This window comes from Ranitomeya variabilis, chromosome 3 (genome assembly GCF_051348905.1).
Source record: "Ranitomeya variabilis isolate aRanVar5 chromosome 3, aRanVar5.hap1, whole genome shotgun sequence".
NCBI lineage: Eukaryota > Metazoa > Chordata > Amphibia > Anura > Dendrobatidae > Ranitomeya > Ranitomeya variabilis.
Genome location: NC_135234.1, coordinates 739828143 through 739846947, shown reverse-complemented (window position 1 = coordinate 739846947; position 18805 = coordinate 739828143). Strand labels below are relative to the sequence as shown.

Sequence of the window (18805 nt, the reverse complement as noted above, 5' to 3'; positions counted from 1 at the left end):
CTTTCAGGAGCTGAAACGTCGGTTTTCTTCGGCTCCTGTCTTGCGCCAGCCCGATGTCTCTCTTCCCTTTCAGGTCGAGGTTGATGCTTCTGAGATTGGAGCAGGGGCTGTCTTGTCGAAGAGAAGCTCTGATGGCTCTGTGATGAGACCATGTGCTTTCTTTTCAAGAAAGTTTTCGCCTGCCGAGCGGAATTATGATGTTGGTAATCGAGAGTTGTTGGCAATGAAGTGGGCACTTGAGGAGTGGCGACATTGGCTTGAGGGAGCCAAGCATTGTGTGGTGGTCTTGACGGATCACAAGAATTTGACTTATCTCGAGTCTGCCAAACGGTTGAATCCGAGACAGGCTCGATGGTCGCTGTTTTTCTCTCGTTTCGATTTCGTGGTTTCATATCTTCCGGGTTCGAAAAATGTGAAGGCTGATGCCCTTTCTAGGAGTTTTGTACCTGACTCCTCGGAAGTTTCTGAACCGACTGGTGTCCTCAAAGAGGGGGTGATTTTGTCTGCCATCTCTCCTGATCAGCGACGGGTGTTGCAGGAGTTTCAGGCCAATAGACCTGACCGTTGTCCACCGGAGAGACTGTTTGTCCCGGACAGATGGACCAGTAGAGTTATTTCCGAGGTTCATTCTTCGGTGTTGGCGGGTCATCCTGGGATTTTTGGTACCAGGGATTTGGTGGCGAGGTCCTTTTGGTGGCCTTCCTTGTCGCGGGATGTGCGTTCCTTTGTGCAGTCCTGTGGGATTTGTGCTCGGGCCAAGCCTTGCTGTTCTCGTGCCAGTGGATTGCTTTTGCCTTTGCCTGTCCCGAAGAGGCCTTGGACGCATATTTCCATGGATTTTATTTCGGATCTTCCTGTCTCTCAGAGGATGTCTGTCATCTGGGTGGTTTGTGATCATTTTTCTAAAATGGTCCATTTGGTACCCTTGCCTAAGCTGCCTTCCTCCTCCGATTTGGTGCCACTGTTTTTTCAGAATGTGGTTCGTTTACATGGTGTTCCGGAGAACATTGTGTCTGACAGAGGATCCCAGTTTGTGTCCAGATTTTGGCGGTCCTTTTGTGCTAAGATGGGCATTGAATTGTCTTTTTCGTCGGCCTTCCATCCTCAGACGAATGGCCAAACCGAACGAACTAATCAGACCTTGGAAACTTATTTGAGATGTTTTGCTTCTGCTGATCAGGATGATTGGGTGACTTTTTTGCCATTGGCTGAGTTCGCCCTCAATAATCGGGCTAGTTCTGCTACTTTGGTTTCACCTTTCTTTTGCAATTCTGGTTTTCATCCTCGTTTTTCCTCGGGTCAGGTTGAGCTCTCTGACTGTCCTGGGGTGGATTCTGTGGTGGATAGGTTGCAGCAGATTTGGAACCATGTGGTGGACAATTTGACGTTGTCCCAAGAGAAGGCTCAGCTCTTTGCTAACCGCCGTCGCTGTGTGGGTCCCCGACTTCGTGTGGGGGATTTGGTATGGTTGTCTTCTCGTTATGTCCCGATGAAGGTCTCCTCTCCTAAGTTCAAGCCTCGTTTCATCGGTCCTTATAAGATTTTGGAAATCCTCAACCCTGTGTCATTTCGTTTGGACCTCCCAACATCGTTTGCCATTCATAATGTGTTCCATAGGTCGTTGTTGCGGAGATATGTGGTGCCTGTGGTCCCTTCTGTTGATCCTCCTGCTCCGGTCTTGGTCGAGGGGGAGTTGGAGTATGTGGTGGAGAAGATCTTGGATTCTCGTATTTCGAGACTGAAGCTTCAGTACTTAGTTAAATGGAAGGGCTATGGCCAGGAGGATAATTCCTGGGTTGTCGCCTCCGATGTCCATGCGGCCGATTTGGTTCGTGCCTTTCATTCGGCTCGTCCTGATCGGCCTGGGAGCTCTGGTGAGGGTTCGGTGACCCCTCCTCAAGGGGGGGGGTACTGTTGTGAATTCCGTCCTCGGGCTCCCTCCTGTGGTCATGAGTGGTACTGTGTGAGTTTGTTCTTGGGCTCCCTCTGGTGGCCTTTAGCGATATGGCTGGTCTGTGGCTGGGCTCAGTTGCTTCATTTCCTGCTATGCTGTTCCTATTTAACTCACCTGGACCTTCACTTGTTGCCTGCTGTCGGTGTATTCAGTCCTGATTCTGAGCTCTCCTGGATATTCCTTGTGACCTGTCTCCTGCTGGAGAAGCTAAGTTTGCTTGTTCATTTTGCTCATTATTTCCTTGAAAACGTTTCTCAGTATATGATGAGTTCAGTCCAGCTTGCTTTTATGTGATTTTTTGCTTGCTGGTTAGTTCTGGGGTGCAGAGAGCACCCCTCACATCGTGAGTCGGTGTGGGGGTTCTTGTATTCTCTGCGTGGTTAATTTTTGATAGTTTTGTACTGACCGCACAGATTCCTATCTATTTTCTGTCTATCTAGTGTTAGCGGGCCTCATTTGCTAAACCTGTTTCATTTCTACGTTTGTGTTTCCCCTTAACTCACCGTTATTATTTGTGGGGGGCTATCTAAAACTTTGGGGTTATTTCTCTGAGGCAAGTGAGGTCTTTGCTTTCTCTCTAGGGGTAGTCAGTTTCTCAGGCTGTGAAGAGGCGTCTAGGTTTTTAGGTAACGCTCCACGGCTGCCTTTAGTGTGTGTGGAAAGGATCAGGATTGTGGTCAGTATAGCTTCCACATCCCCAGAACTTGTCCTAATATTCTGGTTATATGTGTCAGGTCAGTTTTGAGATCCTACCACCGGATCATAACAGTAACCCCGTTGTTGCTACTTAAACATTTTAGTATCTTTCAACTATACAGATGTGGCCTCCCTTACTTTTCCACAAATTTCATTAAGTACTCCTAATTTCTCACAATACCAATTCAATGCAACATGCTGAAACGTGCATCACGTTCACTGGGCGAGCACATAGTCACATACAGCATAAACATCTCCCGAATGAATATCATAAAATTATTTTTTTCAAAGCTGGTCATCTCAAGAAATGTTGAGCCAAGAGGAAAGGTAAGGAAAGACACATCTGTATGAAACTTTTGTAACTTATATTATTAGAAACTGATGGAAGATCAGGAAGATGACAATTTCTTCGATGTCCCCTTTTGTTGCTTGCATGCCAACTGTAAATATTGCAGTCTGCAAAAAAAAAGCTGTCTAGTGTGTAGGAAATTACAGACAGAGAGGAAGGAGATGCAAAATTAATATTTGGAGACTGACGCCAATATTTCAGTGCCCTGCAACATCAATTATAATTAACACTAATTTCCTGGCAAAAACAAATGTACATCAATGAAATTGGATTTGTAGGGTCATCCTCATGTTTTGATGCTCAGGATCAAGAATAGAATTCTCAACTCTTCTTCTTGCACAGCTCTCATAAGAGTGAATGGAGAGGGCCCTGCACATGCACGGCCACCAGTCAGCATGTCCACCTAACCAGGCAGGATGATGCTTAGAAGTCCTCTGGTACTCCAACTCTTCCTTGTTTCATGGAATGAGGCTGACACCGCCTATGGATTTCACTGTTGTATCACTGCCTATGGAACCAGATCTCCCTCACTTCTGTCTGTGTCTTCAACCTAGCCGTTCATGAAGACCCTATCCCCACCACACATCCACCCACTGTCTTCTCCAATCCTCTAGTTCTATTGTGAGGGTGGGCCAGGGCCATAGTCATGGCCAAGAGCATATGCGTAGTCGTGCCCTGGTCTCCCATCACATGAATACAGTTCTCATTACTCAGCACACCTATGTCTTCTCTCACTGTGCCGTCAGGGTCTTCTCTGCGTTGCTGGAAACTTTCTGTAATCGGTTTCGCATGAATTGAGATACAGTCCATTGCAACTTTTAACTGAACAACTTTACTGACTTCAGGACACAGCACATCCATTTCCAGTACACGTCTTCCACTTTCCCTTCACTCTTCTCCCTGTCACACAGCACGTGCCTGGGATGGACCGTATCATACGGTTCCTCAGCGTCCTCCCTGTCCAGGCTTACTTTGCTTGGTAGTTCCCACAGCTGTTTCGCGCTGGATCTGAGGGCATCTGCCCATGCTATAAGCTGCCAAATGGTGAGCGACCTGCACGTCTGTACTGCCGTGTTATTCCTTTCAGCTCCAGTTCCCACTACTGATGTCACTGCTGTTGTCTTTGCTGCTGTCTCTGTAACTCACTAAAGGTCCTGGATGGTTGGGCTATCTTCCTTGAACGTTACGGAGTACGAATTCCATACAGGCGTAGTGAATCATTCGGCTGATCATGGCGACAGATGCGCGACGTGTCTACAGGCAGAGGAAGCCAGTCACATTAAAGGGGTTTTGCCACAAACGAAAGTTCATTTTAAAAATTGTCTGTGTCTGACCGTGTACGAGAGCACATGGGGTACACAGGTCAAAGAAGAGATGAAATGAGAGGAGAAGACAGCAGATGGGGGAGAGAGAAAGCGCACAGGGGTGAGAGACAGAGCACAGGGGGGAGACAGCTCAAACGGGACAGCACATGAGGGGAGAACACAGCACAGAAAGGAGAGAGACAGCAGACAAGGGGGATAGCACATGAGGTAGACAGGTCAAAGAAGAGAGCACAGACGGGAGAAGTCAGCACATGGGGAAAGAGAGAGTGGATAGGTGGGTGAGCACATGGGGGAGAGATACTCAACGCTGCAAAGCCTGCCCCCATCGCGACATTACCGCCCTCCCGATGCGATAGCATCAGGCCTCCATCTAGTAATATTAATAAAAAGGTTCGTGATGCCAGTTGGAATGTTCAGCCTGGTATGGCCGGGCACTGATGAGGGTCCCTGGGAGTTAGGTGGTGATGGACAGTGCCAGATGATTAACCCTTTCCCAACTAGGGCTGGCTCCCAGGGGAGTTAGAGCAGGAAACCTTGAAAACCTTTGAAACCTTGGTCAAAGTAATCTGAGCACACAAATCTCCAAGGGTGCCCAAACTTTTGCATCAACCCATTTTCCTTTTTGTATTTTTTTTAAATGTTAAAAATTACAATATATATTTTTTGTTGTGTGTGGTTCAGCAGTGCTGATGCTTATTGCAGTTTTACAATGCTGCAAATCTAGGCAATAACCACAGGTTTGTCGAATGGGTGTGTGAAAAAGTGTAGTAGATTTGCGCAAGTGAAAACCTGGGGAGAAATGTAAAGAATGGTGGTGAAGGAGGATTTAAAAAGGTTTACTAGAGGTAACAGATCAAAGAACAACAACTCCACGGCATGACGATAGGAAATAAATCCAATAATCGGGTTGTATAAATGCCGAGTCACATTAAACCCAAGGCATTAACCCCTTCCCGACATTCGCTCGCGTTGTCCTGATGGTGTCCATGGATTCCCCTGGCTCCAAGATGGCCACAGGGTTCTTCCGGGTCTTGCAGGGAAGGTGGCTTGTGAGCACCTTCTGAGAGCAGGTGCCGGCATGCCTCCTTCCCTGCCTGTCAGATCCTGATCTGCCTGTTTCTGGAGTTGAAATCTTCAATACATCTGTAAATAAATTCCCAAAGAGTTATCATTTCCAAAATGGGGTCCCTTATGGGGGGTTCTGCTGTTCTGGCACCTCAGGGGCTCTGCCATTGTAACATAGCACCCTCAAACAAGTGCAGCAAAATCTGCACTGTAATATTGCACTTCTTCCCTTCTGAGCTTTGCACTGTGCCTCAAAAGTAGTTTTTGACCACATATGGGGTTTCGGTGAACTCAGAAGAAATTGCACAACGAAGTTTGGGGTCCATTTTCTCCTTTTGCCCTTGTGAAAATACAAATTATAGAGCTAAAAAAGAGTTATTTGGGAAAAATGTGATTTTTTTTTACATTTTCACGGCTATACGTTATCAGCTTCTGTGAAGAACCTTGTGGGTTCAGGGTGCTTAATGCACATCTAAATAAGTTCCATAAGGGTCTAGTTTCCAAAATGGTGTCACTTGTGGTGGGTTTCCACTGTTTAGGCACATCAGGGGCTCTACAAACGCGACATGGCAACCGCTAATTATTCCAGCATATTTTACAGTCAAAAAGTCAAATAGCGCTCCTTCCCTTCCAAGCCCGGCGGTCCGCCCAAACAGTTTTCCTCCACATATTGGGTATCTGCACACTCAGGAGAAATTGCACAACAAATTGTATGGATTAATTCCACCTTTTACCCTTATGAAAATGCAAAATTTGAGCTAAAAAAGATTTACCTAGGAAAAATGTGATTTTTTTATTTCCACGGCTCTACGTTATAAACTTCTATGAAGCACCAATGGGCTCAAGGTGCTCAATACACATCTAGATGAGTTTCATAAGGGGTTTAGCTTCAAAAATGGTGTCACTTGTTGGGGGTTTCCGCTGTTTAAGCACATCAGGAGCTCTTCAAACGCAACATGGCGACTGCTAATAATGCCAGAAAATTTTACATTCAAAAAGTGAAATGGCGCTCCTTCCCTTCCAAGCCCTGCCATGCGCCCAAACAGTAGATTTCCCCCACTAAAGAAAATTTTTGTGAAAGAAAAGTAAATGTTTATTTTTTTCTTTCACATTCCAAAAATTCCTGTGAAGCACCTGAAGGGTTAATAAACTTCTTGAATGTGGTTTTGAGTACCTTGATGGGTGCAGTTTTTAGAATGGTGTAATTTTTTGGTATTTTCTGTCATATGGGCCCCTCAAAGTCACTTAAAGTGTGAGGTGGTCCCTGAAATAAACAGTTTAGCAAATTTTGTTGTAAAAATGAGAAATCGCTGGTCAACTTTTAACCCTTATAACGTCCTAACAAAAAAAAATTATGTTTCCAAAATTGTGCAGATGTAAAGTAGACGTGGGGAATTTTATTTGTTAACTATTTTGTGCAATATGACTCTCAGATTTAAGGGCATAAAAATTAAAAGTTTGAAAATTGTGAAATTTTCACCAATTTTTTTTTTCTCGCAAATAAACGTAAGTCATATCTAAGACGTTTTACCACTATCATAAAGTACAACATGTCACGAGAAAGCATTCTCAGAATCACCGGGATCCGTTGAAGCATTCCAGAGTTATGACCTCATAAACTGACAGTGGTCGGAATTGTAAAAATTGTAAAAATTGGCCCGGTCAGGAAGGTGAAAACAGGCTTTGAGGTGAAGGGGTTAAAGGAAGTAATTGAAAAATCCTGGTTGCCATACGAAACCAGTCTATGAATAAATGAATGTTGTGGATACCCAAAGAGCCCGAGGCACAATGACGGCCATGTAAATATTTAACTACTAGCGGCTTATGTGAAGCCATGTACAAATTGCTTTGTGCATGTGAGCTGAGAGCTCTGCACACATAGGTATTCGGCTTAAGGCAGGGATTATTAGCGGTGTCTCCAGTCTGTGCACATAGCGGGACTTGTATGTGACAGCTGCCGGAGAGACGATTATGATAAACCTGCAGCGGAGCGTGAAACGACAAGAATTATAATACGGTAAATTACTCAACAAGGCAGGCGCAGTCTATAGTGTGAGCGGGACATCATGGCTCATTCTGCATTCACACGGCTCACATAGATTGACTCGAATAGATTTAATTTGGCTCAATCCCAGTAAATCCAGCGATAGAAGTGATGTGCGGACGATCCGTCACCATTCTGCTTCTATTAAGTGGCACTAAAGAGGTAAAAATCCCCCCCTGACGTGACCTGACGGTATTGATCGTTGGATATACAAATGTAAAACAGCGGCGTTTGTCAGTTGTAGCAGCGCTCAGTTAGTGCTCTGTTGATGAGGATATTAGAATATGACATCTGTTGTTATTACATAGGACTGCAGATTATGGTTTTGCATTTTGCATCACTTTAAACACAATACAGCCCTACGTAAAGGGAATCTGTCACCAGGTTTTGCCACTTCACCTTCAAGTGGCTGGTAGCAGCGATTCGTCTTTGATGGCGTGTACTTTTTCCTCTGCATGGCGTTGACCAATCATAGGCAGGGGGCGTAATGCAGAAGAAAAAAAAAAAGAACCCACCCCCAGAGAAGGTCAGATCTTACTTTCTCTGTAATGACACACAGCCCTGATTTCACGGATCTGATTGCCTGCATCTACTGTGATTAAAGGGATTCTGTCAGCAGGTTTTTGTTACCTCATCTGAGAGCAGCAGGATGGAGGCAAAGAGGCCCTGAATCCAAAAATGTATCATTTATTTTACTTGGTGCAACCGCTCTGGCACAATCAGAGTATTTAGACTTAGCACAGCAGAGCTGAGAGAGCTAACCCCACCCACACCATTCCCTTATAGACAATGAGGTGCTTATCATAGAAGGGGGCGGAGTTGGCCAGGGCTCACAGGACCAGTTAGTCTTTGGACCCCGCTGTTGGTGGTGGGCGATGACAGTACCTGGCTTGCACGCTGCTGCTGCTCTCAGGGCAGGGCACTTCTCTCTCTGGCTGCTGCACGGCTGGCTCAGCTCTGCTCGGTCTGCACGGCTCGTCTCGGTGTATACGGCTCGTCTCTGCACGGCTCTGCTCTGCTCTGTACAGTATAGGTGTGCTCTGCAGACGACGGGGGCTCCTTCTATATGGCCCGTCGTCACACCGGTACACTCGGGGGAAGCAGAGCACGCTGGTCACTGCTCTGCGCGCCACTCTGCACACCGCTCTCTGCGCTGCTCCCCACACTCTTCTCTGCCGGCGCTAGACTCCTGTCCTTTGTGCGCTTTTTCTTTTTATATCCCGGCTGCTGCGCGCGCGCGCGCTTTCTGCCTGTCTTTCCCCACCTCTCCGGGTCTGCAGTAAGATCCCACCCACCCAGGCTTCCCTCAGGCTCTAAGGGAAGGTCCGCCTCCTCAAAGCTGTCCCCCGGGAACAGAGGATGCAGCCTTTCTAGTGCAGGTACCCACGGTCCGGTCAACCTCCTAAGGGTAAGTTCACACAGGGCGGTTTTGCTGTTTTTTTTTTCTGCAACAAAACCTGATCTTCTTGGCAGGAAAGAAGCTGCGTCAAAAACGCAGGTTTAAGTTGCGTTTTGGTTGCTTTTTTATTTTTTTTCTATTTGTCCGTGCAAATGTCCTTGGATTTTCAGCAGCAAATAATGATACCGGCGTTTTTGCTGCGTTTTTTCAAGACCCATTCAAGTCAACGGGTGACAAAAGCTGAAAAAAATTCAGCAAAAACGCTGAAAGAAGTGACATGCTCTATTGTCCAAAAACCACAGCAAAGCACAAAATACTGATCGCACAAAAAACCAATGTGTGTGCAGGAGATTTCTGAAATCTCATAGGCTTTGCTGGTACTGTAAAAAGCAGCTGAATTTTGGCATAAAAAAAGCAGCAAAAACGCAGCAAAAAAGTCCTGTGTGAACTTACCCTTACAGTAGTGCAAGATTTATCTACAACCCGACCATTGTAGTAACATTTGGTGGTTCCTCACCCAGTCTTAAAGGGAACCTGTCACCTGAATTTGGCGGGACCAGTTTTGGGTCATATGGGCGGGGTTGTCGGGTGTTTGATTCACCCTTTCCTTACCCGCTGGCTACCATTTCTCCAGAAATACCTAATACCTTCACGCAAATATATATATATATATATATATATATATATATATATATATATATATATATATATATATAAATGTATTTGTACACACACACACACTCTATCCTAGGGATCTGAAAAGGCCTTAATCACTGGTGATGACTATTGTTGTAATTCAGCCCCAATCCATTGTACTCTCCACTATCTTCAGTAGCAGTGTATTTGATAATATCGCTGACCGTAATGATCATTCATATTATCATGCACACGGCAAAGTGATTGCACAAATTAATAATAATCGTCCGTCATTTGTCAGGGCTAGTACATAGACGACACATACATAACTCAGCGGTGGTGTGTGACTGCCACCCAGTGGTGGAACTGTAAAAGTAACTGAACATGGTTGTATTAATATCCTTTGCGGTGAAACGTATTATTTGGGCTAACAGTTCAAAGTTTGCAGAAATGTTCTCTTCTCCAACTACAGATTAGAACCAAGGATAAAAATGTTCAATCATTTTTTAAATAAGTAAATGTATTTATTAGTGATGAGCGAATATACTCGTTACTCGAGATTTCCCGCTCGCTCGGGTGTCCTCCGAATATTTTTTAGTGCTCGGAGATTTAGTTTTTAGCTCCGCAGCTGAATGATTTACATCTGTTAGCCAACATAAGTACATGTGGGGGTTGCCTGGTTGCTAGGGACCCGCAACCCCCCTCGTCCCCCTGGAGTGATTTTTCGTATGCCTGCATTTTTTTTGTGTGTGTGTGTACAAGTCTTGCCACATTCTAGCGGAACATGCACTATTTGCTCTAAGAAGTTGCAGAAGAAGTTTACAGACAAAAAAAGAGAGAATTTTTCGTTTTGCTAAAATTCTATAAACTACGTGTGCGATTTTGATGCAAAAAAAGTCAACGAATAGCTCAAGACAAAAAAAGAAAAGTGACTTAAAAAAACAAAACAAGTGATAAATGGGGCCTCAATTGTTCTATGTCTTCTGCCTTTTTTATGTAATCCATGTAATATTAGTAACCTGGACGTGTTCTTGATTGAATTGCAGCTTGGTCACAGTAAACACTCGAGTGTAAGAAGTTCTGAAGATGGGAACTTAAACAACATAAGTCATCCACCCACAAGATATCAGGTGATTGAGACGGTCTTATGAATATGTTGCATGGTAGTCAATGCTGCAAAGTAAACATTATGTATTCTGAAGTCTGCCATCAGTCTCATTGTAAGCCTAAGCTGCTGTGATATCCCTCCCCCATGCTTTACACTGCAGCTCTGCTCATTCAGATTGGCTGCTGAGTATTAACACAAACCCTCCAAAAAGTCATTGGATAACTTATGGTGAATACACTGTATACATGAACGCACTTAATAAAGAATTGGGGGAGATCAGATTATTGGGGCCTGCATCAATGTGTAGTGAAATCCTTTCCTTTTCCTAGAAAATAATGAAGCGTCTCATCAAACGGTACGTGCTCAAAGCTCAGGTCGACAAGGAGAGTGATGAAGTCAATGAAGGTGAGTTGGATAAACGTCTGAACTGATGTGGACTATTACATATCATCCTGATTCCTAAAGTGTTGGCATCCTTGAAATCGTTCCAGAAAATGAAGTATTTTTTCCAGTAAATTATTCCAAAAGTACATGTTTTGTTATGCGCATGTTTATTTTCTTTGTGTGTATTGGAACAACACAAAAAAAAACTGAGAAAAAAGAGATAAAAAAAAGGAAGATTGGACCAAATTTTACACAAAAGCCCAAAAATAGTTGGGACAAAATTGTTGCCACCTTTCCACAATTGTGGATAAACAACTTTGTTTCAAGCATGTGATGCTCGTTCAAACGAACCTGTGGCAAGTAACAGGTGAACCAGATGAAAAGGGGAGAAGTTGACCCAATCTTTGCATTGTTCATCTGTGTGTGCCACACTAAGCATGGAGAACAGAAAGAGAAGAAGAGAACCAGGGTCGGACTGGCCCACCGGAGAACCAGCATTGATATCTGCTGGCATACAGGGTTGGCAGTTGCCTAGGGCCCTTGCTGCTCCAGGGGCCCCCAGTCAGTGTCGTGTTGCTAATAGCGGCACACTACACAGCTGCTATGGGGCCCACTGGTCAGGGTGGCCCTCCTGGTGCCAGCGGAGCAGCAGCAGGTGACATGATGCAGGAGTCGGCTGCTGAAGCTGAAGCCTGTGCCGGCTGCTAAAGAGAAATGCATATTCACTGCTCCCCATGCCCATGGGCGTGAAGAGGAGTGAATATTCATTTACTAAAGAGAATGAATATTCACTCCTCTCCACGTCCATAAGTGTGGGGAGCAGGGAATATTAATTTCTTTTTAGCAGCCAGCACAGGTTGCCTCCTGTCACCCACTGCTCCACCACTGCTGCCCCCCAGTGTGCGCCGCATTCAACTGTATAGGCATCATGCATGTCGTTACAGTTGAAAGCAATAATGGAGGAGAAAGTGTCTGATGACGCTCCCTCCCCCATCATTCCCCTCTGCCTCTGACACAGCCGGGGATCACAAATGGGTCTACCTGTGAGGTAAAACATTTCCCTGACTGTTTTTAAACAATGTTTTACCTCAAAGAAAGAATCAGCTGCTATCTCATGCTGTAATGTCTGTATACTCTTTTTCTTCCCTCCTCTCCTCAGGAGCTGTGGTATGATCAGACCATGTCCCTGTACGGTCAGACACAGCCATTACACAGTACACAGCAGGGGCACATTAATAAGATTATCTCCGCACAGGAACATTTTATTTATGCACATCCAATTGTGGAGGGGATTGTGATTTTTACTACATACTGTAACACTTGTATTTTAATATATATCATAAGCGATCTATTGATTGTAAGTGGGGACCAAAAAAATCGGAAAAGTAAAAATCAAATGTTTTTAAAAATATATAGATAAAAAATGGTGTCCCCACGTAAGAATCAAAATATAAAAATCGTTAAACCCATACGGTTAAAGAAAAAAGATCAAAAAGACAAAAAGAGGGTATGTGAACATGGCGCCATGTAGATAGCGGAGCAACAGCCAAAGTTTCCCAACCGAAGCTGTCATGTGCACGAAAAACATTTTTCATACTTCCCACAAAACATCCAATATAAAGCCATCTAAACTTAGTATGTTCCCCAATATAATATTGATAAAATCACCAACTAACCACGCAAAAAAAAGTTATGTGACTCGCAAAATGGCCACAGAGATCAAATCATTGTTTGTTTTTTTTTTTTTACAAAGCTTCAGTTATTTTTATATATATATATATATATATATATATATATATATATATATATATATATATATATATATATATATATATATATATATATATATATACAGTGGGGCAAAAAAGTATTTAGTCAGTCATCAATAGTGCAAGTTCCACCACTTTAAAAGATGAGAGACGTCTGTAATTTACATCATAGGTAGACCTCAACTATGGGAGACAAACTGAAAAAAAAAAATCCAGAAAATCACATTGTCTGTTTTTTTATCATTTTATTTGCATATTATGGTGGAAAATAAGTATTTGGTCAGAAACAAACAATCAAGATTTCTGGCTCTCACAGACCTGTAACTTCTTCTTTAAGAGTCTCCTCTTTCCTCCCCTCATTACCTGTAGTAATGGCACCTGTTTAAACTTGTTATCAGTATAAAAAGACACCTGTGCACACCCTCAAACAGTCTGACTCCAAACTCCACTATGGTGAAGACCAAAGAGCTGTCAAAGGACACCAGAAACAAAATTGTAGCCCTGCACCAGGCTGGGAAGACTGAATCTGCAATAGCCAACCAGCTTGGAGTGCAGAAATCAACAGTGGGAGCAATAATTAGAAAATGGAAGACATTCAAGACCACTGATAATCTCCCTCGATCTGGGGCTCCATGCAAAATCCCACCCCGTGGGGTCATAATGATCACAAGAACGGTGAGCAAAAATCCCAGAACCACGTGGGGGGACCTAGTGAATGAACTGCAGAGAGCTGGGACCAATGTAACAAGGCCTACCATAAGTAACACACTACGCCACCATGGACTCAGATCCTGCACTGCCAGATGTGTCCCACTGCTTAAGCCAGTACATGTCCGGGCCCGTCTGAAGTTTGCTAGAGAGCATTTGGATGATCCAGAGGAGTTTTGGGAGAATGTCCTATGGTTTGATGAAACCAAACTGGAACTGTTTGGTAGAAACACAACTTGTCGTGTTTGGAGGAAAAAGAATACTGAGTTGCATCCATCAAACACCATACCTACTGTAAAGCATGGTGGTGGAAACATCATGCTTTGGGGCTGTTTCTCTGCAAAGGGGCCAGGACGACTGATCCGGGTACATGAAAGAATGAATGGGGCCATGTATCGTGAGATTTTGAGTGCAAACCTCCTTCCATCAGCAAGGGCATTGAAGATGAAACGTGGCTGGGTCTTTCAACATGACAATGATCCAAAGCACACCGCCAGGGCAACGAAGGAGTGGCTTCGTAAGAAGCATTTCAAGGTCCTGGAGTGGCCTAGCCAGTCTCCAGATCTCAACCCTATAGAAAACCTTTGGAGGGAGTTGAAAGTCCGTTTTGCCAAGCGAAAAGCCAAAAACATCACTGCTCTAGAGGAGATCTGCATGGAGGAATGGGCCAACATACCAACAACAGTGTGTGGCAACCTTGTGAAGACTTACAGAAAACGATTGACCTCTGTCATTGCCAACAAAGGATATATTACAAAGTATTGAGTTGAAATTTTGTTTCTGACCAAATACTTATTTTCCACCATAATATGCAAATAAAATGATAAAAAAACAGACAATGTGATTTTCTGGATTTTTTTTTCTCAGTTTGTCTCCCATAGTTGAGGTCTACCTATGATGTAAATTACAGACGCCTCTCATCTTTTTAAGTGGTGGAACTTGCACTATTGCTGACTGACTAAATACTTTTTTGCCCCACTGTATATATAGATAGATATAAACTGTACAAGTTTGGTATCGTCAAACTCGTACTACCCTGAAGAATCGTGTTGCCAGGTTATCTTTACTGCACAATTATCGCTGGGAAATAAAACTCAAAAATCAATGGCAGAATTGTGATTTTTTTTCTTTTTTTCACCATTCACCCGATATGGAATTTTCTCCCCATATATTATATGCTAAATTACATATTATATTTCAAAACAACTTGTCCTGCAAAAAAACAAGCCCTCATCTGGCTATGAAAAATTTAAAATGTTACGACTCTTTGAAGAAAAAGAAAAAAATGAAAAACATGTAAATAAAAATTCACTGCTTTCTCAAAAGGGAACCTGTCGGAAACGTTAACACCCATTCCACCCCCCCCCCCCCAAAAAATAAAATAAACCATTAATATGATAGTGTGGCCCTTTAAAGTATAAGACAATCGATCACTTTATGACCCCAAGCGGTGCTCCAGCAGTGAGAGATCACGTTTTGAAGTTCTGTATAGACGTGTCTGGACCTTGGGGTGTGACGATGCACTTACAGCTTCTTCCAGGATCTAGCAGCGCCCTCACCTGGCTGATTGACGGGTCAGCGGCCATGCACCAGAGCGAACGACCTGTCAATCAGCCAGGGAATGCAGCGTACATGTATCTTATAAAAATTATTGTAGTTTTTATCTACAAAATTCACATTTATTGTCATTGTTCTTTACAGGTGAACTAAAGGAAATAAAACAAGATATATCCAGTCTCCGCTATGAGCTCCTTGAAGAGAAGACTCACAACACAGAGGACCTTGCAGAACTCATTCATAAACTTGGGGAAAGATTATCTATTGATCCTAAAAAACAATAGTGGAAGAAAAGGAAGCCCAGCAATGCTCCTGACATATTCGCTGCCTTAGCTCACCATACTGATCCCTTTGAACCTCATCTTTCGACGACGCAAATAAATCCCATCTCACCTCTTTGTATTCTGTAATAAGTTTCCCTTCTGTTGTTCTCGGAGGTTGATAGACAAGACCAATCCTCATTTCCGCAAATCAATCAAATGGAAAATTCAGCATGTTGCACAAAGTCCTCATGGTGGACCAGGAATAGGTTCCCATAGGTCTAGAAGCCCCTAGTTGGTCAATTCGAAGTAGAAGGATTACAGCTGTGCCATGTCTAGAAATTGTGGAGGACAAATCATGGAGCTCATTCACACTTATGAAATCATACTAAAGTACAGTGGGTACGGAAAGTGTTCAGACCCATTTAAGATTTTTTTTAACTCTTTGTTTCATTGCAGCCATTTGGTAAATTCACAAAAGTTCATTTTTTTCACATTAATGTACACTCTGCACCCCATCTTGACTGAAAAAAAAAGAAATGTAAAAATTTTTGCAAATTTATTAAAAAAGAAAAGCTGAAATATCACATGGTCATAAGTATTCAGCCCCTTTGCTCAGTATTGAGTAGAAGCACCTTTTGAGCTAGTACAGCCATGAGTCTTCTTGGGAATGATGCAACAAGTTTTTCACACCTGGATTTGGGGATCATCTGCCATTCTTCCTTGCAGATCCTCTCCAGCTCCGTCAGGTTGGATGATGAACGTTGGTGGACAGCCATTTTCAGGTCTCTCCAGAGATGCTCAATTGGGTTTAGGTCAGGGCTCTGGCTGGGCCAGTCAAGAATGGTCACAGAGTTTAGCTGTGTGCTTAGGGTCATTGTCTTGTTGAAAGGTGAACGTTCAGCCAAGTCTGAGGTCCAGATCAATCTGGAATATATCCAGGATATCTCTGTACTTGGCTGCATTCATTTTTCCTTCAATGGCAACCAGTCGTCCTGTCCCTGCAGCTGAAAAACACCCCCATAGCATGATGCTGCCACCACCATGTTTCATTGTTGGGATTGTATTGGGCAGGTGATGAGCAGTGCCTGGTTTTCTCCACACATACCACTTAGAATTATCACCAAAAAGGTCTATATTCAACTCATCAGACCAGAGAATCTTATTTCTCATAGTCTGTGAGTGTTTTTTTAGCAAACTCTATGCAGGCTTTCATATATCTTGCACTGAGGAGAGGCTTCTGTCGGGCCACTCTGCCATAAAGGCCGCGTGGTGGAGGGCTGCAGTGATAGTTGACTTTGTGGAACATTCTCCTATCTCCCTACTGCATCTCTGGAGCTCAGCCACAGTGATCTTGGGGTTCTTCTTTACCTCTCTCACCAAGGCTCTTCTCCCATGACTGCTCAGTTTGGCTGGACGGCCAGGTCTGGGAAGACTTCTGGTGATCCCAAACTTCTTCCATTTAAGGATTATGGAAACAACTGTCCTCTTAGGAACCTTGAGTACTGCAGAAATTCTGTTGTAACCTTGGCCAGATCTGTGCCTAGACATAGTTCTGTCTCTGAGCTCTTTGGCCAGTTCCTTTGACCTCATTATTCTCATTTGGTCTGACATGCACTGTGAGCTGTGAGGTCTTATATAGACAGGTGTGCGTCTTACCAAATCAAGTCCTATCTGTTTAATTAAACACAGCTTTACTCCAATGAAGGAGTAGAACCATCTCAAGGAGGATCACAAGGAAATGGACAGTATGTGACTTAAATATGAGTGTCTGAACAAAAGGTCTGAATACTTATGACCATGTGATATTTCAGTTTTTGTTTTTTAATAAATTTGCAAAAATTTCTACATTTCTGTTTTTTTTCAGTCAAGATGGGGTGCAGAGTGTACACTAATGAGAAAAAATTTTACTTTTTTGAATTTACCAAATGGCTGCAATGAAGCAAAGAGTGAAAAATTTAAAGGAGTCTGAATACTTTCTGTACCCACTGTAGTTGTCCCAGCCTAGTGTGTGTCCTAGCAAGTTGTCACAGCAAGTTATGAGTTATCCACCGAATAAGTCATAACCTGCTAATCGCTGGGGCCCCAACCAATCCTGGGAACTGGGCTCTTACAGAGTAACTGTCATTTTAATTTTTATTTCAGAAATCAGTAAGATCTAAGGGGTCAGGTTTCTCCTTGTGGAGAGTGACAAGCCAGGCCTGGCCTGTCAGAGTGAGGAGACTTATAAGCCATGCATTCTCCTCTAGAAAATTAAGCAAATTGAAGCTGTGATCCTACAAGTTATTATCGATCCCTTATTGAGTCTTGCCATATGACTTAGGATAAAAGCCAAACCAGAATCTAAATTTTCATACACGGTTTTCGGGGTGTTGCCCTTCCTCAGTGCAAAGTATGAGATCTGATTTGGCTTGGTGAGAGGCTTAAAACTGAGATCTAAGGGGTAAGGTTTCTCCTTGTGGAGAGGGAAAATCAGATCTCATGCTTTGCACTGACGAGTGGCAACACCCTGAAAACTGTGTCTGCAAATTTAGATTTTGGTTTTGGCTTTTATCCTAAGTCATAAGGCAAGGAACAATAAGGGATCGATAATGACTTTGTCATTTATCTAATCAGACAAATCTGCTTCTTTAACTATCAATTCACAGGAAAAATCTGCATTAAGTGAAGAAAAACTTTCCTATGACTGAGATAGGAGATCACAGTTTGTGCTTATAAGATTCTATGGAGAGGGGATGAGCTACAGGCTACACACACATTCTGCTGCATGGTCTCCTGAAACGACAGTTACACTTTTAGGGTAAGTTCACACAGGACTTTTTTGCTGCATATTTTTGCTGCATATTTTTGCTGCGTTTTTTTAATGCTAATTTTTAGCTGCTTTTTACAGTACCAGCAATACCTATGAGATTTCAGAAATCTCATGCACACACATTGGTTTTTTGTTTGATCAGTATTTTGTGCTTTGCTGCGTTTTTTTGACATAGAGCATGTCACTTCTTTCAGCGTTTTTGCTGCGTTTTTTCACCCATTGACTTGAATAGGTGTTGAAAAAAACGCAGCAAAAACGCAGGTATCATTATTTGCTGCTTTTTTGATGCTGAAAATCCAAGGACATTAGCCTGGAAAAAGAGAAAAAAAACGCACCAAAAAAACGCACCAAATACGCACCAAAAAACGCACCAAAAACGCACCTATAGCGGCTGAAAATTAGCATAAAAAAACGCAGCAAAAATAGGCAGCAAAAAAGTCCTGTGTGAACTTACCCTTAGTGCCTCTTTTGAGTGCAGATATGGCGCACATGCACACCTCCACTCAATTCATTGTCTTCAGAATTGCCAGTTCTGTCTTTTAGCAACATTATAAAATATTAAAAAACAGGTAGTATATTAAAGTGGTTGTCCTGTAAACATTAATCACATATATACAGGATGAATGATAAATAAATGATACAATACGAGAAAGGGAAGCCCAGAAGTTGTCTGTGTGAATGAAGCTGTAGTGAGCATGCGCGACCTCTACTTTATTCAGTGCCTATAGGAGCGGTGGTC

The 18805-nt window shown here is 43.2% G+C and overlaps 1 protein-coding gene across 1 annotated transcript in view; it reads left to right on the top strand.

The window, feature by feature from the left end:
- Positions 1-15408, top strand: part of TRPC6 (transient receptor potential cation channel subfamily C member 6) — a 251147-nt gene extending 235739 nt beyond the window's left edge. Inside the window, exons 10-12 of the mRNA XM_077298478.1 lie at positions 10515-10598; positions 10906-10981; positions 15139-15408. Of these exons, the coding sequence (XP_077154593.1) occupies positions 10515-10598; positions 10906-10981; positions 15139-15278 (300 nt within the window). The 3' untranslated portion in view covers positions 15279-15408. The remainder of the gene's footprint in view (positions 1-10514; positions 10599-10905; positions 10982-15138) is intronic.
- Positions 15409-18805: the final 3397 nt, after the last annotated feature.